This window comes from Cryptomeria japonica, chromosome 8 (genome assembly GCF_030272615.1).
Source record: "Cryptomeria japonica chromosome 8, Sugi_1.0, whole genome shotgun sequence".
Taxonomy (NCBI): Eukaryota; Viridiplantae; Streptophyta; class Pinopsida; order Cupressales; family Cupressaceae; genus Cryptomeria; species Cryptomeria japonica.
This window is the reverse complement of record NC_081412.1, coordinates 296,171,401-296,196,165: the sequence shown is the minus strand read 5'-3', so window position 1 is coordinate 296,196,165 and position 24,765 is coordinate 296,171,401. Positions and strand designations below refer to the sequence as shown.

General features: G+C 37.5%; 2 protein-coding genes across 4 annotated transcripts in view; one reads left to right on the top strand and one right to left on the bottom strand.

Annotated features, from left to right (window-relative positions):
* LOC131035884 (actin-related protein 4) overlaps positions 1-24,765 on the bottom strand; it is a 239,104-nt gene that overhangs the window by 114,692 nt on the left and 99,647 nt on the right. For all 3 annotated transcript variants that reach the window (XM_057967643.2, XM_057967642.2, XM_057967641.2), the window contains exons 9-11: positions 11,606-11,660; positions 9,594-9,671; positions 9,448-9,501 (exon numbers count right to left, since the gene is read on the bottom strand). In XM_057967643.2, coding sequence (XP_057823626.2) covers positions 9,448-9,501; positions 9,594-9,671; positions 11,606-11,660 — 187 coding nt within the window. The remainder of the gene's footprint in view (positions 1-9,447; positions 9,502-9,593; positions 9,672-11,605; positions 11,661-24,765) is intronic.
* On the top strand, positions 4,845-6,706 carry LOC131857338 (uncharacterized). Its single transcript, XM_059209755.1, has 3 exons — positions 4,845-5,467; positions 5,580-5,878; positions 5,988-6,706. Exons 1-3 carry the CDS (start codon positions 4,980-4,982, stop codon positions 6,404-6,406), a joined length of 1,206 nt encoding a protein of 401 aa, XP_059065738.1. The 5' UTR covers positions 4,845-4,979; the 3' UTR covers positions 6,407-6,706.

Here is a 24,765-nt window from a genome sequence, read left to right as displayed (position 1 = left end):
GAAGTCACCCAGTCTCTAATCACAAATAAAACGTTGTGGCTATTTGCAAAGCTCTTTATATTCTTTGCATTCAAAATATCCTTCTTCAATTAAAAGTAATCTGCAAGGATGCATCCACATGGCCTCATCAAGGAGATTGACTAGAGAGAAATAGAAGACCCAAAAGAAAAGAAAATAAGCATCAATAAATTCCAATACATCCAACGGAAATCCTAACAGCTCAATAAAAATGCAAGATTCTATACCCTAGAACTAGTACATACACAAAGATGCCAATTGCATACAAACCATAATTACAACAATGATTTTTGACTCAGCCTCTGCAAATTAAAAAAACCCATGAAATATAGAGTTTTTTTAACAATTTATTAATTAAAAGCTTTTAACATACACCCTTCAATAAACCAACTTTAAATACATAATAAGCTTACCAATTAGAAAGCTACTTTGATCAAATACACAAAGCATACATTGATCAAGTGAGTTAAAAGCAGATTTGAGTTTAAGGAAACAATAATCTTAAATATATAAATATTTTCGAGTGTTTTAGGTTTGCAATACCCATGGAGAATGAATCCATGGTATCAAAAACAAAATCACAATATGGAGTCATGAACTATGGTAAAAAGGAGCTTGTATCACTCAACCCAACATCACTAGCTTAATGTGCTGTCATGCACTTGTATCTTAAACAAACCTAAAAATCTTGTTAGAGCCATAGGAGTTAGGATAGGGATTGACTCAACAAACCAAAAGTATAAATGTAACTCAATTACTTGGAATTTAGTACGGAAAAAGTCAAAAAAAAAAAAACACATGTTTTTTCATCTGGCATGGCCCAAAAGGAATTTTATTTTTAGCTTTTCAAATCTAGAACAGAGGTATAGGGTCAGCGACCCCCAATGGGATCGAGTGGCAGTGCCCCCATTGAGGTCTAGAGCCAATGCCCCCAATAGAATCAAGAGGCTGCCATTTTTCACAATTGTTTTGCTCTGAAGCTTTTAACCAAGTTCCAAGAGTCCTCCACACGCTTCCAACAACATAAGTATCAGAGCCATCGAGCAATAGTTAGGCCCTACCTATGTCTGCTGTTTTTTTCTTTCTATTGATTGTTTTTAGCTTCCATACTCTTTTTTCTCCTTACTTGTACCTGTAATAAACATCATTTTAACATGTTAAAAGATCCTTTTAGGTGTTAAATTTTTTGTTATTTTTTTGCTTTTTTCTAATTTTCCACCTGACTATCATGGTCAACTTTTGCAAACAAGATTCGCGAGTCTGGCAAACTTGGTGAGACTAACCAACCTCGCCAAGTACCCAATTATTGAGTCCCTAGGCCTTGTTTCAGCCAATTCACCTCAAGAGTCACCAAGTTTCCAAGTTTGGTGTAAAGTCCCTTACTGAATTTTGCCCAACCTTGTCACTTATTCCACTGAGTAGTTTTGTCAAAAACTTTGCATGTATGGTTTCAGATTTTGCATTGGCGTCAATGGAAATTTGAAATGAACAACATCCATTGACTGAATATTTGCAAGGGCAATTAAACTAAAATAAAATGAACCTTTAATTGAAAAATGGATTGAATTCATATGGCAGAATTTGATAATATAATTTCCTGACCTTAAATTGTATATACCCGGCTGAAGTTGAAGATACAATGTTCAGAAACAGCAATCATACCTTGATGCATAAGCATCAGAGATGGTAATAGCGATACCAGACAACAAGGGAACATCCAAGGTGGCTTGCATTGTCAAGTATGGTTGCCTCGTCTAATCATGAAAAGTCAACAGTCCCAGCCTCCAACACTAAGGGATGATGAACACTCTTAATACTCAAACTCCTAGCTCCTGTGTCCATACAGAGAATGCATAGCAGGTTCAAGCATTTTAATAAGCCTGGGGAAAGGCCACACCTTCACAATGCTACTCTTCCCAAGTGATTCAGAAAGTTAGAGCACCCCACAGGATATTATCCATGCTTTATTTGGTTGCTAAAGAGTTAAAGTATCTACGACCTCATGGAAGTTGCTCACATCTTATAACTAAGCTTCTGTCATACTAAATCTTAACACCAGAAAGCTAAAATAATATTCCACTCAATATTATAGAACTTGACCCTCTGCTGAAGAATCATGCCAACCTGAAAAGTTCGCAGATAGGAAGAACATCTCACGGGAGGATTAATAGATTAATATTCCCGAATGTCACTAACATTATATCCTGGCAGTGTTAAATACTTCCAATGCTTTTGGAACACTGTCCTCCGTTCACAATCTCCAGGACAATTTGACCAAAACAGATGAGAAATCCATTTGCCTTTGTATTTGATTGTTGTAATGTCCATAGTCGATGAGTAATCATATTTCAATGATCCGTGATATTGTTGGAGAACACGTTCGATAATCTGCTTCCTTGTCTTTACTGAATAATATCAAATTGTTGTCCAATTCAACCAAGGACTTTGAATATACATATAAGGAATGATTACGTTCCAATCAGCAATTCCTCATATCATCCACATATCGGCCCAGAATAAAATAATCCTCATGTAAATATTTGTCTATGAATCTCTAAACTTTTCAATTCTTCAGCCACCAATGTATCAAATTACATAATACATATAAATATGAAATCTCAGAAGAACTCGAACCATGGCATAATATTAGTTAGACTTTACAATATTTGAATAATTAATCAATACAGCTGAGATACCTCTAAATATGTGAAATTGGTCTTCAAGAAGACTTCCCTGATTTCAGTGATATCATACTTTAATCCAATGAAGAATCTGTCCGATTCTTCCAAGACCACTTAGGACAAATATTTCACTGCCAAAAATGGTCATTCCCAAGCTCCAATCCCGAGAGAACAAATTTGAGAAGCTTCTCACATCAATACTTAAGAAAGTTATCAATTGCATATCTTTCACCAATCCCGAAGACATTATTATAATAATATTTTTCACTTTCTTCAGTTCCCCCACAGTTATAATTACTACTGACTTTAATTAATTTTGGCCTAAAGTCACATTTAATTAATTATTTAATATTATCTTTTTAATTCACTTTTAGGTAATAATAATATTCAATAATTATTTTTAATTCCTTTTTGCTGCATTTTAGCCTTTAGAAATTAGATAAAAAAAATTTCCAAACTTGTCAAAAACAGGCCATTACATTTAGGCGATTTTGAACAAGTCTTGTAACTATAATGCAAACACTATCAATTTTTCTTGGCAATATGACGTTTGCTGAAAATTTAGGATTGCACAATGAACCATGTGGATGCATCCCCACCCCCCAAAACCCTGTGTTTCCAGGACGGGGACGTCTCTAGGACGCAGGGACAGGGACAAGACATCCCCCCGCCATCGGGACATCAGAGACTTGCTAGGGACATCGGGGACATATCTAGGATGTCCCGAGGATGCCCAGGAGTCCCCTAGCTGTCTCGATGATGCCCAAGAGTCTCCCATAGCCCCTACTCAGAAACTCGGTCCCTAAGCAAAAAATAGTGAAAATTTTGTGAAAAAAGGAATCCTTGTCTTCAAGTCAGCCTCATTCTCTTCATCACAATATATACATGAAATATAACATTTAAGTATAAGGTTTTTCCTTTCTTATACTTTAAGTTATATTTCATCATCATGTATATATTAGCAAGACGTTAGAGAGTGGTTTCAGATCTCTAGGATTTATAATGCAGATTTTAAATTTAGAAGATAGATGAATTTCTAGACAGTCAAATTTCAGCAATCGGCAAGGTCTGATCAGCATTCTCTCACTCTCTTTATCTCCCCTGAACTCTAGAACTATCTCTCTCCCTATCACTCTTCCTCTATCCCCTCCCTCTACCTCTCTCAATCTTAGTCTCTTCTCTCTCCCCCCAGATCTAGACCAATCTCTCTACATCTCTCTCTCTCTCAACCACTAACCCCTCGCAAGGGGTGCTACCCTCAACCTTGTTTTCATGTTGCCCCCAAGCCCCCATGAAACTATAAATCTAAGCAAGCAATAGGCCAATGATGAATCGCGATCATAAAAATAAATATCTCTTGGTTGCAAATCTATGCACGTTCATAGTCAAAGCCATAGATGACACACTCGCCAAAAACTCGGCGAGTGACAAAAACTCGCCGAGTTTTTGGGCCTGGCGAGTAGTAACGACTTCTACTCGCCAGGAAAACTCGCCGAGTTTTTGGCGAGTCTTTGCCAAAAACTTGCCCGCGTTTCCTTTACAGCCGAAAACGGCTTAAAAATGCGTTTATTTTTTGTTTTCCAATTATGTTTTGGGCTGAGAAGGGGGAAACTCATTTGGAAGGCTTGGAAGGCGATTTGGGGTGGTTATTGAGTGATTCCAAGTGGATTTGAAGGGGATTTGAAGGGAAAATCAGATTCCAGGTAAGTTTTTTAAATTTTTTTTCTATGCTTTTTTAAAACAATTTGTTTATTTTTTGTTGCATTTAGATTGATTACAAATGATTCCTAGGTAGTCTAAATCATTTCTAAGTTATTTACACAAGATTTAACACAAGTCTTGTTGAATTTTCACAATTTTTTTGAAGAATCTAGTTTTCCAAAAAAAAATCAAACCCTACTTTTTTTTTTTAAAAACTTCGAATGATGTCTAAATTTATTTAAACTAATGTAGATAGTTTGCTTAGTGCTAAATTGTTTAACTAAAGTGTTAATTTTATTTTGCACTTTGTATGTGTAGGTTAAGTAAGCATTAATCATGGCAAGGGAGCAATGGCCACTAGATCCATGCCCATCTGGATTTATAGGCACCCGTCCTAGAGGTGCTAGAGATGGGGCATGGAGGCATGCCTATGAGGGACCCGATCCTGGGTCAATTATATGCATAAAGTGTGAGAGAATACTTCATGGAGGCATCAACCGCCTCAAATACCACCTTGCAGGAATAGATAGGCATGATGCTAGAGCATGCCCTGGGACCAGTGAAGAAATAAAAAGACAAATGAATGCCCTACTTGCAGCTGGGGAAGAGAAGAAATTGCAAAGGGAGAGGGCAAAGCTAGCCATGAGATCAGCCATAGCTGAATCTCAAGGTGTTTCTATTGACCTTGAAGAGGAAGAAGAAGCACTTGAGGGCATAGTGGGCTCTCGACGTGGCCCATGTATCCGCAAACCCACCATCAGCTCGCCCATTGCTTCTGCTTCCTCTAGTAGAGTACCTGGCCCTGTTCCACTTCCATCACAACAATCAGGGTCGATAGGTGATTATTTTGTGCCCAGAAACACACCTGGAGCACAACCATCATTAGAGGCTAGTGGATGGAATAAGGAGGTACATGAGAAAACTGACATTGTAGTTGCTGATTTTTGGTACTTCAACAACATTGCATTCAATGTGGCGGAGAATGCTTATTGGCTGAATTTGGTGACTGCTATGACAGTTTCAGGAAAGGGGTACAAGGCCCCTTCTCGCAGGGATTTGAGTGGGAGGTTAGTTAATTACTACATAGTCCACTTGATTTCATTTTTAATTATTTTTTAGATTTCTTGTTTATTAAATCAAAATTGTGTACTAATACCTAATTTCACTTTGCACTTATAGGTTGCTCACAAATGCAGTTGCTAGGGCAAGAGAAGTGATGGAGGATCAAAAAATTGATTGGGCAAATTATGGCTGCACCATTCTTTCTGATGGGTGGACAGATGGCAAGAACCGCACCATCATCAATTTTTTGGTTGCTTGCAAGGACAATGTAGTGTTCTTGAAATCTGTTGATGCCTCCAACAAGGTGAAAAATGCAGAAACATTGGCTGGAATGTTGGAGCATGTCATCATGGAGGTGGGGGTAGAGAATGTGGTGCAAATCATCACAGATAATGCAGCAGCATATGTGTCAGCAGGTAGAATCCTTTTGAATTATCACCTTTAGGCATTAGCAATATTCTCATTTGTTGTGGGCTTTGTTTTACTTGGTTGCATATTTCTTAAGAATAAATTCTTCTTTTGCAGGAAGAATCCTCCAAGAGAGGCACCCCACTCTTTTTTGGACACCTTGTGCAGCACATGTCCTTGACCTTCTTTTGGAGGACATAGGAAAACTTGAGTGGGTGACTCCAATTGTGGAAGATGCAAGGAGGATCACCAAATATATCTACAATCACCCTTGGGTCCTAAATTTGATGAGACAACACACGCAAGGGAAAGATTTGGTGAGAGCTGGTGTCACAAGGTTTGCAACGATTTTCTTGACGTTGCAAAGCATTCTTGCAGCATTGACTTCTTTGAAACAAATGTTTGTGAGTGGAGAATGGCTTAACTCACCTTATTCAAAGAAGCCTGAAGGAGAGGCTGTCGCATGCATAGTCTTCGACAACCAATTTGCACAAAGGGTTGCAGAGATTGTGAAGGTTGTTACTTCAAAACTTTAATTTTTAAATTTTAGTTATTCTTGATTCAAGTCTCTCATTACTAATTTGTAACTTCATTATTTAAATTTTGATCTTTTTGTAATTTGTATTTTTCAATTGTAGGTGTCAGAGCCCTCGGTTTGAGTTCTTCGCTTGGTGGATGGGGATAAAACCCCAATGGGATATCTTTATGAGGCCATGGATAGGGCCAAAGAGTCTATCAAAAATTACTACAAGGGGGATAGGCTCAAATTTGATCCCATTTGGGAAATTGTTGATAGGAGGTGGAACAATCAGCTCCACCAACCCATTCATGCAGCAGGGTACTTCCTAACCCTCATTTTAGGTTCGGGGGTTCTTACTCAGATTCGAATGGAGAAGTCATGGAGGGCCTCAGTACATGCATTGAGAGGATGGTACCTGATGTTGAGGAGAGAGACCTCATTGTGAGTGAGCTCCAAAATTATGAGGGAGGAAGGGGTAAGCTATTCTCTTCAGAGCTAGCTAGGAGAGGAAGAACCACTCAAACCCCAGGTATAACATTTGCCATTTGGATTTTGGGATCTAAAGACTAAAATGATTGATAAATTATGTTTTCTCTTTTCTCTTTGCTTTCTAACTTTTCCATTTTATTTATTTTGCAGATGCTTGGTGGCAAAATTGGGGTGGAAACACCCCACATCTCAAAAAATTTGCCCTCAGAGTCTTATGTCAACCTTGCAGTTCATCCAATTGTGAGCGCAATTGGAGCTTGTTTGAAGCAATCCACACGAAGAAGAGGAGCAAGTTAGCGCAGAAACGGCTCAATGACCTTGTCTACGTGCAATATAATCTTCGATTGCACGTAAAGAAGGTAGAGGAACTAGAAGGTGGTCCAATTGACTTGGATGATATAGATCCTTACAGTGATTGGACATCACAGGAGCAGCCTCCATTGTTTTCCGACATTGACATCACTGATTTGGAGAGGCAGGCTATGGAGGAGGGGGGTGGATTTGGTTTCAGGCTAGATGACATTGAGGAGGATGAGGATGAGGATGAGGATGAGGATTCATTGCCAGTGCCAGAGGCAGGTGGAGACATAGCTTCATCCAGGATGCAGGATGAGTCTCAATCAACCATACCGAGCGAGGAGGCACAGTCACGCCCAGTCCCACAGCAGACTTATACGACTAGACAGTCTAGACCCTCTAGTTCTACCTGTCCCCATGTTTTTGCTAGAGCTGGGAAGAGGAAGTTGTAATTGTAATTTGTAATGATGTATTTACTTTTGGTTTTACAAAAACTATTTAGTAATTTACTATTTTGCTTCAGGCTTCCAGCCATCAGCATTCCTCATGAAGATGCAATTTTGTAGACACTTTGCATTTAAATATATCTAGAATCAGCTTTTTCTTTTGTGTTATCATTTATTGACTCATTGGATGCATCTTCTCATTAAAAATTGCAAAAAAAATGCATTTTTTACTAAGTTTAAGCGTGTTTTTAAGTTGCCGAGTTTTTCCAAGTTTTTCCCGAGTTTTCGTCCAGCTTTTTTCCCAGGGGCTTGGCGAGTCGAGCCGAGTCGCGAGTAGTTCAACTATGGTCAAAGCCATAAAAAAAACCCACGCAAGGAGCACTACCCCTTGACCCCAAACCTCCACCCCCAATTCTTATTGTGTATGCAATCATTCCACTTTTTTTTTTGTTTCTAACTTTTATAATTATTAGTTCAAAAGTTTAAACTTCACTTAGTATGCCAAAGTTTCATTTGCAATTCTTAATACTTATTCTTGGTTTGCACTTTGCTCCCAAACTCCCAAAACTCTACCCACCATAGTTAATGACCAAATTTCAGATTTCAATGCAATCATTTTCCTGTTTTTGATGTTTATAAGTGTAAAACTTTACATAGTGTGGCAAAGTTTCATTTACAGTTCTTATACTTATTCCTTACACCTTTTTATAACTAATTTTTCAAGTACTATACGTATTTGCGCCACCCCACCGCCTCCCCCCTCGCCCCGCCCTCCCCACCCCCTCCAGGAAACTCCACAGAACACTTGGACATCATCAAAACAACTTCATGCTCCAAAATGGGACACAATGATCAAATAAAGACACAACATATGCACAAGTCATTAAAAATAAGACATTAAATACATAGGAAAGCAGAGGAAGACTTGTTCCAATATATATTCCAAATAGTGCAATAATTTGTCAAATATCATCTTTATTTCCACATAACTCCCAAATTTATTGCATAAGATTGGACCAACCAGCTTTGTATATAAAAGAGAATGATCAACAATCATTGTTCCAAATTTCCCATTAATAGAATTCATTACAATTGATATAAACCAAAGCAAATTAAAGTAGAAGCATTCCATCACCTAATATCGAATTTCTAAATAAACAGATGCACTGGATGTCCTTGATTCCTTCTGAATGTTATCTTTATTTATCCACTGTGCATCTTTATAAATCATCTAGAAAGGGTCTGACCAATATTGCTAAAGTTCAAATCTATAAAAGGAGAGTACAAATTTAAAAGTATCTAGCAATAGTGTATTGATGTCCAACAGGCAGCATCAATTTCTCAAAAGCAATTCTCATCAGCACCAACCACACAGACAAAAAATACTATTACATAATACCAACATAATTCACAAAATCCTGTGAATTTGCTTTATCTCTCGTGGTTAATTTCTTCTTTGGGTGCATAGTTCCTTACATGTTAGCAGAGAGCACAGTAATGCATACACATTTTTCCCAACTCCTGAGACAAAACTATAAGTGGATAAGAAACAACAAAGCAAACAAAGTATAAATAACAAATATGGTTTCCCGAATACATTTAAGAAGAAAAGCTTGTTTAATCAGCTACGAAACATATAGACAAAGGAAAGTAAAAAGCAGCCCAAATATGTTAAGAGCAACAATATGATACACACAAGAGTGTAAAAATATTTAAAGTTAAAAACTAAAACAGAAGCAAAACATGAACAAATAATACAAGAATACACGATGCTATGCTCTTATGAGTCAACCAACAATGAAGATAAAAAACATGAAATATGAACCTGAAATTCTCCTGGTCGAACCTCTTTCCTCTTGAATGAATACCGTGGCCTGAGCTGCAGTATGAAAGACAGGCAATAAGTCCAAACAATTTGGGAATAAGAATAATTAAATATAACCAAAGTACATATAATCAAATACTGGTTACCGTAATCCCTTTACTCTCCAGTGACTTCATCAAGCACTCAGTTAAAACCTCCCCACCAATTGGAGATGATACAACAGCCTACAGATAGAACATGCACGTTTAGAAAAAATATTAGAATAGGAAAATGATATGACAAAAATGTAAGCCTAAAAACAAGCAAATTCACACAAACAACAAATTTTGATATGGACACCTTCCACAACATTAAACCATCAGCATGAAAAAAATATTTACAATTTAACAACGAATAAATTATTAGCTAATTACAAGAGAAGAAAACATAAAAGGTCTTGGTGAAAATTGAATTGCTCAAATACTAGACACTAGAAACATTAGCATGAGAAGTTGTCAAATGGGAAGAGCTCAAGTGATAAAATCATATTGGGGTTTTCAAAGTGGAGGACCCATTGTTAAATCCCCAAGAGACATGTTTATATGCACTAAATATTGAATGTTGAATCAGGTAAACCACCAAATCCAATTCTTGGTGCAGTATACCCCAGTGGACAAGGCCAGGCACAAGTCCTAGATGAATTTGACAATAAAGATGCCCAGTGGTCATAGCATTTTCAACGTAGGACATCATGCAAGGGGAATTTAACAACAACAAAAAAAAGTTTGATAAGTTGACTGGTTCAAAACAGGCCCACAGAAAAAAAAAAATCAAATGACCAAGAAACATGGACTGGGCCCAGCATAGACAAGCTCACGAATAGACTGTAGAGTTGAAACCCAATATATTTAATAAGCATGGAGATTATAATGTATAGCTTTACCACATCCAAAACATTAGTGATAACATTTTCTCATGTTAAGTAATTTGTTAATCTTGAATTCAGGGAGTTTGTGCTTGCCATAAATTGCTATGCTACCAAACTACTAGTTGCATTACAGAATTTCGCCTGAAACCACAGATCATGAACAATGAACAGCAAAGAGAAAATAATGAGAACAATGATTTTATTGTAAACACAATGTTCATTACAATGTTTGCTTAGGGTAAGGAGGACCCGTCACAACAGCATTCCAAACCTTGTATTCAAATTGCTATTTATAAAACCAACACTCCTAAATGATGGCAAAACCATCAACCAAATCACCCATCATTAGAAAATCGCACTACCAAATCACCCATCATCTTTCAACTTGGATGATTTATATATAAGTTCCTTTGTGGTTGCCAAAGGGTGCTCGGCCCATTAGTTGAATTTTTATTCATGTTAATTTCTCCAAATGAGGCAATTCTCTCCAAGGAGTCGGCCACTTATGATGATATGTATTTTCAGATATTAATAACAGATCCACATAGTAATTAAGATATAACAAATGTCTCTCAAAAGTCGGCCACCATTTGTATAATCTGTTTTGTGGCATCTTTATTACTTTAAATTTATACTTATAAAAACAATTAGATAAGTTAATTATATCACTGCCATAAATGAGGATCAGACATCTCTTGAAGGTAGTCACTACTTTAGGTTATCTTGAAAGACTTCCATCCCATCCAATGTACAATGTTTTGAATATGATCAATGTAATCTTATTTCTCAGCTTTCGGATTTGTGTATCATATCTTAAGTAACACTTATTTTATGCCACCCACTAAATCATCGTGACATTAATTTCCCTTTGACATCAATGACTCCTTTGACTTCAATTATGACAGTACTCTTCCTTTGACATCAATGACTACAATATTTCCAACAAGAAACTGGTGCATCCCATCACAATGGTCTTCATAGCTATACACTATGTGCAAAACTTAGATTATTTACTTGCTGTTTATCCCCGTCCTGCCAGCAGTTAACAATCATCTAGATATTTGCAACCACGCTGCCTACATTAATGTCGTTTAATAAAGTAAACTCTATTCATTTGAAAATATGCTCAATGCAACATATAAATCTGTTTTTCCTATACAAAACATTGTTATCATCAATTTTCACAATATTTTGCAGTGCCAAAAATTGAAATGAATAAAGCTAACATGATTGGATTGTGCATTGCCATACCTTTTGAAGAACATAACCATCATGCACTGCAGCAACAGTTGTTGGACCACCACCGCTATGGCAAATAACAATATTCAAAATACATATGAATAATTATTTATTTTTTTGGTTAACAGCAACCAAGAAATTGTCATGGCAAGTTGCAAAAGGTGTTTAATGAAGAAAAATAAAACAATGCATTTCAAGGATAATGATGCACTTCCTAGAAGAAAAAGAACCAATTCAAAGCTAATAGAGCACCACTATATGCTTAGAAATATCCAATGACTACATTTGCAAACTGGTAGCAGATTCCATTATCCATGAAACAATGCATACAGATTGTAAAATATTCTCCGTGAGACCAGCCAAAGGAAATTTACCTTCCACAGTAATGCATGTACAACAATGAGATTACTTTCCAACCATAAAGTAATTCTGTTTATGTTCCTATGCTAGTAGATTAATTAATAGGATTCAACATTCTTTTTCAGACAAATCCAAAGTTTCCAACCTTTTACAGAAGCCAGAGTCAAGTATTGAAGGTTTAGCAAAACTTCTCAAAGTTTTCTAGCCATCATGCATAAAAAATCTGTAACTGCCCAAATCGTGAATGCCCTAGAGCTTGAAATTTTATGCCAACATGCATTTTATTTACTTTGATGTCAATTCCTATTGTTTAGAGCATAGTTGAACTACTTGCCTAAAGAAAAAACTCACAAAGGCTTGGAAAGAAAAACTCAGCAAAATCTCAGCAACTAAAAAATTTGCTTAAATTCAATTAGGAGTGCATTTTTTTTTGCAAAATTCATTGAGGAGATGCATCCAATTGTAATGTCCCCACTTCTCTAGTTGCTATCCAGATGCATAGATTTGCCTATCAACCATCTCTGCAGGCAAATTCACAGTGTACGGGATGATTAGTTAGCCAAAGGGGATCAATACTTAGTCAAATTTTGCTTTGGTGAGCTATTCATAATAAAAGTTTATAATATTATGTTTTTGATTAAGGTAACAGCAGGTTTATAATATTATGTTATAAAGTTACCTTTTCTAAATTTAGAAACGTTAATAAAAGTGACTTTATAAGTTACTTTACCTTGGAATAAGTAACTTTAATTATAAGTTACATTGCACACTTCCCTAGGAGGTTTTAATAACTTAAAAGATGGTTAATAATTCATGATGAGACCCCCCCTCAAGATGGCGCCACTTTAAGGGAGAGGAAGATTCCAAGGAATCTTTAAAAGATGCCACAAGGGAGTTCCATTTAGGGTTGAAGTGATAAAAGAACTTGTACGTATCATTTGGCATCATTGGAGATTGTTATTTTTGAGGATTATTTGCATTTTGCAGGTCTGCAACGTTTTGCAGGGTCTGAAATTGGGTTTGAAGGCGAAAATATTCAACTTTGTGTGAGAGGACGAAATCCCCCTCACCTTCGTGCCATCGATTTAGCATGGAATGTTCATATTCAGCCATTAAGGGTAAAAACTCCAAGTTTGTGAGCAGCTACAGAAAGGTTACTGACTGAATATCAGATCTGAGCAGGTTTTGGGAAGATATTTCAGAGTTTGTGGCAAATTGAGGTCTACCATTCTCTCCCTAGCCAAATCGTAGCACCTAGACCTTGCCTAGATTTTCAATAAAATAATTCAAAGGGTTTTGCATCAGTGTTTTCATATAAATTTCATTGTCAGCAGCAAATAAGAGGAAATCCATTGGTTATTTGGCGAATTTGACTCATACTGGAGCTACAAGAGCAAAACAGTGGGTAGAAGACAACAAATTGGGGTTTCTCCTTAAAAAAATTCAGAAAATGCATTGGAATAAGGATTTCTTCATTAAATTGTTTTTGATAATTATCCAGTAGATGAATAAAGCTCTCAGGAGTCATTGGTTGCAAGTGGAGGTGCTTCATTCAATCATTTCACCTATTCAAGCCAATAAGACCCTCTTTATTCCCAGTGTTGGACTCTTGATAGGCCATTGTTGGCTTAGATTATTGAAAAATATCATTTACAGTCATTTGTTTATTGTCGATAAATAAAAATCATAAATCTAAGATTAATTTCCAGTCAATTATTTTATGTTTTATCATTGTTATTCATTTTGCATTGTCAATTCCCAAAGCTTAAATTTCAAAAAAATTCAAAAAGGGCATAAAACCAACAAAAAAGTTGGACAAAGAAATCAGACTCAAAATATATCAGATTGTTCCAGTCAGCACTCAGCATCTTTCAGTGGTATCAGAGCGATGATCCTGCCAGCCTGCGGGTCATCGGAGTGATTCTATGTATCGGGGCAGATTTGGCACTTACAAGCTCTACACACGTAGAAGGGCTCAGGTGGATTTGAACTTTGTAACTAAACAACCAGCAGAGAATAATCTGGCTGATCAAGAGATTAACAGGAATGAGGAAAGGCAGGAGCAACTTGATCCTGATGAGATCATGAGGAGCTTGGCTGATGCGCAGCCAAGAATTGTCCAGGCTCTTGACAGATTACAGAATACATTGGATAGGATGGATTTGGGCAACCACAGGGATAGGCGGAGAAGGCATAGCAAATCTGTTTCAGCTATTGGGAGTCGTGGCAGCAATAGGACACCATCTTCCCTGGGAAGTGCATCTATTTCACCACGGAGAGAGAGGACACATACTAGGACAGCCAATAGACCTATGCTTCCTCGGTTCACTTCTAGAGATGAACCACCATTGGCTGATCCTCAGAATGGAGTGACTTTTCAAGATACATTTATGTTAATGCATTAGTAGCTTCTGCAAGATAAGTCTCTCCTAACTCTCTACTCTGTTATTAGTTTACTCATTCATGCTTTATGTTTATCAGACTATAACATTGATCATAATTATGATATTGATATTGGATAATGATGGATTAGATTGACGATCTACTTAACTATGTTAAGCGTCAATCTAAAGGGCTATCGGGCTACAAACCCGATAGCATATTATGCTAACCGTAATTGTTATTGTTTACTTTATATTGATCCATTATTATATACTTTGATACCGATTCATTATCGGGTATGTTTTATCTGAAACAATTAACAAATACCGATTCATGATCGGATGTGTTTATAAGCGTTGTTATCATTAACAGTGATACCGATTCACCATCGGGTATGTAAATAAGCATTAAACGATTCATTATCGGGTATAAGCACTGTTATCATTATACCGATACATTAATGTTCGTAGCACCGATTAGTTATGGATCGGTTAATGTTGGTAAGGGTCACGACCAAGTGACATCTTGGTCGGACATGTCTAAAAGACATGTCCGATCAAGGTGCCACTTGATCGTGGCCATCCTACTACTTATACATCATTCAAACCAAAGGAGATGACATTGAAATCGATACATGTTCATCCTCCTAACCTGCAGTAAAAGAAAGATAGCAATATTAGTGTCATAGTCATAATATCAAATTTAAAATACACCATCCTGAATATAACCTATTCATTAAATTGGAAATTACAATACTTTTACATGGTATCAGAGCCAAGTTGATCGAACTTGAGGCTATTTTATTTCGTGAAACAAATTTAAGAACAAGTTTATATACTACATCACATTTCTTCAAATGGCCAGTGCTATCAGATTCGAAGACAGACTCGGAGGTGGCGATGATTTTTCAGCCTGGAAATTCAGAATTCAGATGATCTTAAAGGAGAACAAAGTGGATTCGTTTGTTCAAACCAAAAATGATCAACCCGAAAATGAACCTGACAAATCAGCATGGATTGAGGGAAATGAAAAGGCAATAAAAATAATAGTTGATGGGGTGAGAAACAACATAATGCCCATCATAAGAAAACATCAGGCAGCCTATAAAATGTTCAAAGCTCTTGGAAGCACATTTGAGATATCAAATGCAAGTCGAACTCTAGCATTAAAACGAGAAATAAATCACATCACCATGAACAAAGGGGAGACAATCAACGCCTACTTTATGCGGATATCAGTTCTAAAAGATGAACTTGCAACTCTGGATTATGAGATCCAAAGCAAAGAGTTAACACTCATTGCTTTAGATGGGTTGCCTAGTGGATGGAGCACATTCGTCCAAGGCATCAGTGCAAGGTCCAAATATCCCAAGTTTGAAAGATTAAGGGATGACTGTCTCCAAGAAGAATCAAGATTAAACAAGATAGGAATGAAACACAAGAAATAGATGAAGACCTACAAGTTCTAAACACCAACTCCACCAAGCATAACAAGAAAAGGCAGTTTAGAAAGAGAAAAGGTCGTCAAGGCAAGAATACTTCAAAGAAGGACTTATCTCACATTCAATGTTACAGATGTGATCAGTTCGGACACTTCGTTGCAAAATGCCCGGAAAGAACAAAGAAACATGCTACATTTGTTAAAGCAAGAAAGACTAAAGGGGAAGATGACTCCGGGAAATATGTATTTTACTCAGCACTCACAAGTCAAGCTTCTAACAAAATCAACTCATGGGTGATTGGTAGTGGTTCATCCAGACACATCACTGGGTTTAAAGAAGTACTTGATTCCATGACAGAGGAGAGTGATGAGGACGTAACCATCGGAGATGATTCCACACATCCAGTCAAAGAAGTAGGAACCTGCACCATCAAATTGAAGACAGGTATAACCCTGCGGCTTGAAGGAGTACTATATGTCCCTGGCATCAAAAGAAATCTAGTCTCCATATCGGCACTAGAAGATAACGGATACAGAGTGACATTCATGGACAACAAAGTATTGGCTTGGCCAAAGAACTCCTCCATCAAGAAGGCAAAGACCATTGGACAGAGACGGGGATATTTGTATGAACTGTGCACGGAACCTAATCTAGCCCTAATCCATGAAGCCACTAATGCAAATGAAGTTTGGCATAGAAGATTAGGTCATCTGAATTTTAAAGCTTTATCTTCAATGGGAAACCTTGTCACAGGTTTACTTAAGTTAAAGCAAGATCATTCAGGGGCATGCAAAGGATGTGCCCTAGGTAAGAATACCAAAGGTGCATTCCAAAATAGTACTAGGAAAACTAGCAAAATTCTAGAATTAGTTCATTCTGATGTATGCGGACCTATGTCTATATCCTCTCTAGGGGGATTCTTGTATTATGTAATATTTGTTGATGACTACTCTAGGAAGATTTGGATTTACTTTCTGAAAAGTAAAGAATCAGAAGAGATCCTCTCTAGATTTAAAGAATTTAAATCACTAACTGAAAACCACTCAGGAAACAAAGTTAAAACCCTAAGAACCGACAATGGGGGAGAATACACATCAAATTCATTTAAAGAATTTTGTATAGATAATGGGATTAAGAGGGAGCTTACCATACCTTATAACCCTCAACAAAATGGGGTAGCGGAAAGGAAAAATAGGACCATAGTTGAAGCTGCCAAGGCCATGATCCTAGATCAAAACCTTAACACAAATCTCTGGGCTGAAGCATCCAACACCGCTGTATATATACTGAACAGGTGCCCTCACTCCCATCTTGAGGACAAAACTCCTAAAGAAGTATTCACTAAGATTAAGCCTGATATTAGCCACCTTAGGATATTTGGATGCCATGTCTATATCCATATACCTAAAGAAAAGAGACTAAAACTAGAGCCTTCTGGCAAAAGAGGATTACTTGTAGGATATAGTGAAACCTCTAAAGCCTACAGAATCTATGTACCTGGTCAAAGAAATATTGAACTAAGTAGGGATGTAATATTTCTTTGACCAGTTAAAACAAAAATGTGATCAAATTAGAATATGTTAGTACGGGAGATCAGACTACAGATATTCTGACCAAACCACTTTCCAGAGTGAAGGTTGGTCACTTCAGAAAAGGTTTAGGTATGATAGAAAGGTAATCTGCTTTGTAAATAAGATGTTGAAAATGTAAACTTATTTTGTCATGTTGAGACATTATGGGTATTACCCCCTGTGTTCATATCTAAGAGGTGACGATTTCTCAGATTATGAACACTTGTATGCAGACACCATAAGGTGACGATCTTATGATTCTCAAACCAGTTATCATGCTGGATCTCTGGTATGTCATGGATGTGCCATGATGGTGTTGTGATAAAACATTTGAATAAAATGTTTGTGCACATATCACAATAAGGATAAGATGAGAATTTAACCATCCTCATATGTTTATCCTCAGTGTTGCGTGTTTAGGCAATACTAATATCACGTGTCTAGGTGATATTTTGTTATAATAAAATGATGAATCCTTTATATCACATGATTGGGTGATACATACTTAGAGTAAAATCTTATATTTGTATCCTATGTCTTGATGATACTTCATATCATATGTATAGATGATATATATTCTTGGAGACTAACATTATGAAAAGAAATGTGATGCAGGTTACTTTATCTATCTTCCAAAAGCTAAGAGGGAGTGTTAATGCATTAGTAGCTTCTGCAAGATAAGACTCTCCTAACTCTCTACTCTGTTATTAGTTTACTCATTCATGCTTTATGTTTATCAGACCATAACATTGATCATAATTATGATATTGATATTGGATAATGATGGATTAGATTGACAATCTACTTAACTATGTTAAGCGTCAATCTAAAGGGCTATCGAGCTACTAACCCGATAGCATATTATGCTAACCGTAATTGTTATTGTTTACTTTATATTGATCCATTATTATATGCTTTGATACCGATTCATTATCGGGTATGTTTTATTTGAAACAATTAACAAATACCGATTCATGATCGGATGTGTTTATAAGCGTTGTTATCATTAACAGTGATACCGATTCACCATCGGGTATGTTCATAAGCATTAAACGATTCATTATCGGGTATAAGCACTGTTATCATTATATCGATACATTAATGTTTGTAGCACCGATTAGTTATGGATCGGTTAATGTTGGTAAGGGTCATGACCAAGTGACATCTTGGTCGGACATGTCTAAAAGACATGTCCGATCAAGGTGCTACTTGATCGTGGCCATCCTACTACTTATACATCATTCAAACCAAAGGAGATGACATTGAAATCGATACATGTTCATCCTCCTAACCTGCAGTAAAAGAAAGATAGCAATATTGGTGTCATAGTCATAATATCAAATTTAAAATACACCATCCTGCATATAACCTGTTCGTTAAATTGGAAATTACAATACTTTTACAATTTATGGCCGCCATTGATGAGTGGGCTCGACTTCTGGCACACGTCAGGGATGCTTTCCCTTTGCATCAATATTGTATGCAGTGTAGAGATTCTATGAGGGGGCAGAATGATAGATGGCCCAGACAGTAGTGGAATGATGATTTGAAGAAAGCCACAGACAAACTTACCATATCCACATTTGACGGCAATGGCTCCATCAATACACCAGCATGGGTTCATAAGTTGGACATATACCTATCTTTGAAACCTATGGCTAAAGATGAAGCCATTCAGTTTGTTGTACTACACTTAGAGGGACTTGCATACAATTGGTGCCACCATGGATTGGTCACTCAGAAACCATGCTCTCATTCACTCATACTAAGAGTTCACGGAGAGACTGATTGCCAGGTTTGACAGGAAGGATGTGGAATTATATTACAGGGACTTAGCTCTATTGAAGCAGTCAGGACATGTGGAATCTTATATTAATGAGTTTCAGCGTATAGCAGTGATGGTGCCTGAGATGTCCGATAGGAAGGTAGTGATGCTTTTCATTGAGGGTCTACATGAGAGACTTTATGGTTTAGTCAAGGCTTTAAAACCTAAGAATCTACAGGAGGCCATACAGATTACATTAGACTTGAATACCTCACCTCCACCCTCCACATTTCAGCAAAACAAAAAACTTTCCCAGAAACTCCAAACCCTTCCAAAAGACATTTAATCCGCAGAAGGGAAACACATCTTTCCTAAGGTTGATTAGGAATCTAGAAATGAATTGAGAAGAAAGAAGTTGTGTTTTACTTGCAAGGAGCCTTGGGAACCTGGTCACAGGTACCTTGGCAAAGGCAAAGCCCATCTCATTGAGGTGAGCTCAGACGTGGAGGATGAACACATACAGGACACTGATGATGAGCAGGTACATAATGAGCCACCACAGATAGAACTTGATTCTACGGATGCTCAGGCTACGACCAATGTCACTATGGCCACACTTTCGAGCTATCCTAAGTTCCACACCTTCTGACTTAAGGGGACTGTTCAGGGGCAGCATGTAGTGTGTTTGCAAGATACTGGAGCAACCCATAATTTTATTGATCAGTGCTTCATAGAGAAACGTGGGTTACAGTCAGAGGAATTTTCAGGATTTGGAGTGAAGGTTGTGGATGGTGCAGTGTTAGTATGTAACAGAAGGATTCCTCGACTCAGTATTCAGATGGGAGACTACACGTTGACAGATGATTTTTATGTCCTACCATTAGAGGATTGTGATGTAGTTATTGGTATGCAGTGGTTACAGGGGATTGCCAAATATGTCATAGATGATCGTAAGATGCAGTTGGAGTTTCTAGCTGATGGTAAGAAAAGAATATTGAGGGCATCGTCGGATGGAGACCCCATGGAGGTTTCTACATGCAGGATGGAGACTATTATCAAGCACTGAGACATCTTTTGGGCTACATAGTGCTTAATCTCCTCTAAGGCACCTTCATCTCAGGATGGCAAAACTTATCATATAGATATCCAACAGATTTTAGGTAAGCATGGGGTGGTGTTTGGTGATTTACCACCTAGTGTACCACCTGATAGAGGCTTTGAGCATGTGATAAAGCTAGAAGAGGAAGCAAAGCCGGTCATGACCACTCCATACCGCCATCCTAAGGCCTACAGAAACGAGATAGAGAAAACCATCAAAGAACTACTGGATATAGGATTTATTAGACCGAGTTCTGGCCCTTTTGCTTCTTCAGTAGTGCTAGTGAAGAAGGAAGATGGGACCCTTCGTATGTGTATTGATTATCATGCACTCAATAAGAAAACCATTAAGAACCGATATCCCATTCCACGCATTGATGAGTTACTAGATGAGCTACATGGTGTAGTTTATTTCTAGAAGATTTATCTTCAATCGAGGTATCATCAGATTAAGGTGCGTGAGTCAGACATCCACAAAACAGCTTTCAGGTGCCATTACAGTCACTATGAGTTCTCAGTGATGCTTTTTGGTCTCACTAATGCCCCAACTACATTTCAGTCATGCATGAACCACATATTCAATAAGCATATGCGTAAATTTGTTTTAGTATTCTTTGATGATATCTTGATTTACAACAGATCATGGGAGGAATATTTGAGGCACTTAGATGATGTGTTGAGCATTATAGAATCAGTCTTTGTATGCTAAAATGTCCAAATGTGAATTTGGGCTCACAGAGATTTTATACTTGGGTCATGTGATAGGTGTGGATCGAGTCAAAGCTCATCAAGAAAAGATCCAAGCAATTCTTGACAGGCCACCTCCTAGGAACATTTCAGAGTTGCGTGGTTTTCTTGGGCTATGTGCTTATTACAAGAGATTTGTTAGAGGTTATTCTCATCTTGCAGCACCTTTGACAAATCTCACTAGGAAAGGGGCTTTCAGATGGACTCAAGAGGCACAAGAATTGTTTGATAGGCTTAAGCAGGTGATGAGCACTTGTTCTGTGTTGCCACTTCCTGATTTCACCCAACCTTTTGTGCTTGAATGTGATGCTTTGGGAGAGGGTGTGGGTGCAGTGCTCATGCAAGATCATCATTCTATTGTATATGAGAGTAGAAAATTGAAAGACAATGAAAACTTATACTCTACATATGATAAAGAGATGTTGGCTATCATGCATGCACTCACAAAATTCAGACAGTACTTGGTGGGAAGGAAATTTATTGTTAAAACTGATCATAACAGCCTTAAATACTTTTTAGAACAAAAGGATCTCAATGAGAGGCAGCAAAAATGGGTCAGTAAGATCCAAGCAAATGATTTTGACATTGAATATGTCAAGGGGAAAAAGAATGTTGTTGATGCATTATCTAGGAAGCCATCTATTGCTACCCTTTGTTCATTGAGTAAGATTTCAGCTTATTGGAAATCTCAACTTTTGGTAGAATATTCCAAAAATCACCATGCTTGTGAAATCATGGATGGGATCATTCAGGATGATAGATACACGGTTGTGGATGATGTGATTTATTGTAAGGGAAGAATATATTCGGTTCCGGAATCTAAACTAAAAAATCAGATTTGACATGCTTATCATGACACTCCTGTAGCAGGACACCAAGGGTATGGAAAGACCTACAGGCAGATTAGAGAGAGGTTCACTTGGAAGGGCCTCAAAGATGATGGTTTACAGCATGTAAAAGAGTGTATTACTTGCCAGCAAAATAAAACTGAAAATACATACCCTGCTGGTCTGCTGCAACCTTTGCCCATTCCAGAGTAGACGTGGACAAGTATTTCAATGGATTTCATCACTGGACTTCTCAAGGTGCAAGGGAAAGATTGCATATATGTAGTAGTGGACAGGTTGACTAAATATGCTCATTTATTTCCCATAGCAGCAGATTATACAGCTTCACAGGTTGCTGATGTATTTTTCAGAGAGATATTTCGGCTTCATGGTGTTCTAAAGACCATTGTCAATGACCATGATAGCAAGTTCATGAGTTCCTTCTGGCAGGAATTGTTTAGACTCACTGGCACAGAGTTGACTCCTAGCACTAGCTACCATCCCCAAACTGATGGGCAGACTAAGATCGTGAATAAATGGATAGAGGGGTACTTGTGCAACTATGTGTCAAGACAGCAGCATACATGGGTTTGTTGGTTGTACTTAGGAGAGTTTTGCTACAATACGACATATCATATGTCTATTGATATGACTCCTTTCCGTGCACTATATGGTTATGATGCTATGACGTTTATGGATTTGGCTCTTGGGGATAGTAGAGCACCATTGGCACAGGATTGGCTTCAGGAGAGCCAAGACATTCTTAAGGCACTTAAGGAGAACATTCAGCGAGCCAAGAATCAGCTGAAGCTATATGCTGATCGCCATAGGATTGAGAGGTCATTTGAGATTGGAGACATGGTGTTCCTGCGTATCCAACCTTACCAACAGAGTACTTAGAAGATGAGTGGGGCAAAGAAGCTCAAACACCAATTTTATGAACCATACCGTGTGTTGAGGAGAGTTGGAGAAGTGGCATATGAGATTGAGCTACCACCAAAGAGCAAAATTCATAACGTCTTCCATGTATCTTACCTTAAGAAGGCAATTGGACAAGGCACAGTGACTACATCAGTATAACCACCCTTGGATGAGGAGGGGAAGTTGGTTATGGTACCAGTTGAGATCCTGGATAAGCATGAGAGGAATTCACGGAATAGAGTAATCCAGGAATACTTGGTTAGATGGAAAGATATGCCCATAGAGGATGCCACTTGCGAAGGAGAAGCTATTTTGCAGCATCCAGCTCTTCAGTTGCTTGAGGACAAGCAATCCTAAGAAGGGCGGACTGTAATGTCCCCACTTCTCTAGTTGCTATCAAGATGCATAGATTTGCCTATCAACCATCTCCGCAGGCAAATTCACAGTGTAGGGGATGATTGGTTAGCCAAAGGGGATCAATACTTAGTCAAATTTTGCTTTGGTGAGCTATTCATACTAAAACTTTATAATATTATATTATAAAGTTACCTTTTCTAAATTTAGAAAAGTTAATAAAAAAGTGACTTTATAAGTTACTTTACCTTGGAATAAGTAACTTTAATTAAAAGTTACATTGCACACTTCCCTAGGAGGTTTTAATAACTTAAAAGGTGGTTAATAATTCATGATGAGACCCCCCCTCAAGATGGCACCACTTTAAGGGAGAGGAAGATTCCAAGGAATCTTTAAAAGATGCCACAAGGGAGTTCGATTTAGGATTGAAGTGATAAAAGAACTTGTACGTATCATTTGGCATCATTGGAGATTGTTATTTTTGAGGATTATTTGCATTTTGCAGGTCTGCAACGTTTTGCAGGGTCTGAAATTGGTTTTGAAGGCAAAAAAAACCTTAGACTTTGTGTGAGAGGACGAGATCTCCCTCACCTTTGTGCCATCGATTTAGCATGGAATGTTCATATTCAGCCATTAAGGGTAAAAAATCCAAGTTTGTGAGCAGCTACAGCAAGGTTATTGACTGAATATCAGATTTGAGCAGGTTTTGGGAAGATATTTCAGAGTTTGTGCCAAATTGTGGTCTACCATTCTCTCCCTAGCCAAATCATACCACCTAGAGCTTGCCTGGATTTTCTATAAAATAATTCAAGGGGTTTTGCATCAATGTTTTCATACAAATTTCATTGTCAGCAGCAAATAAGAGGAAATCCATTGGTTATTTGGCGAATTTGGCTCATACTAGAGCTATAGGAGCAAAACAGAGGGTAGAAGACACCAAATTGGAATTTCTCCATGGGAAAATTCAGAAAGTGCCCTGGAGTAGGATTTCTCCATTAAATTGTTTTTGATTATTATCCAATAGATGAATAAAGCTCTCAAGAGTCATTGGTTGCAACTGGAGGTGCTTCATTCAGCCATTTCACCTGTTCAGGCCAATAAGACCCTCTTTATTCCCAGTGCTAGACTCCTGGTAGGCCATTGTTGGCTTAGATTGTTGAAGGAAATCATTTACATTCATTTGTTTATTGCTAATATATAAAAATCAGAAATCTGAGATTAATTTCCAGTCAATTATTTTATGTGTTATCATTGTTATTCATTTTGTATTGTCAATTCTCAAAGACGTAAAACCACAAAAAATGCATTTAAAAACCAAAATTCCTACTGCTGGACAAAGAAATCAGATTCAAAAAATATATGATTGTTCTAGTCAGCACTCAGCATCTTTCACCAATGAGTCAATAAATGAGTACACAAAAGAAACAGACTGAGACTAGATATATTTGACTGACTTAAATGCAAATTCGATACAAAATGGCATCCTCATTTGGAATGTTGATGGCTGATAGTCTAAAACAAAATGAGATAGCAAATTGTTTTTGTAAAACTAAAAGTAAATACTACATCAAAACATTTTACATCCTCCTCTTCTCAGCTCTAGTGAAAACTAGGGGAGAGGCAGAAATAGAGGATCTAGTCTCCAAAGTCCGATGTGGTTCCTTCACCTCACCAAAATGAGGTTGAGGGTAGCACCCCTAACAGTG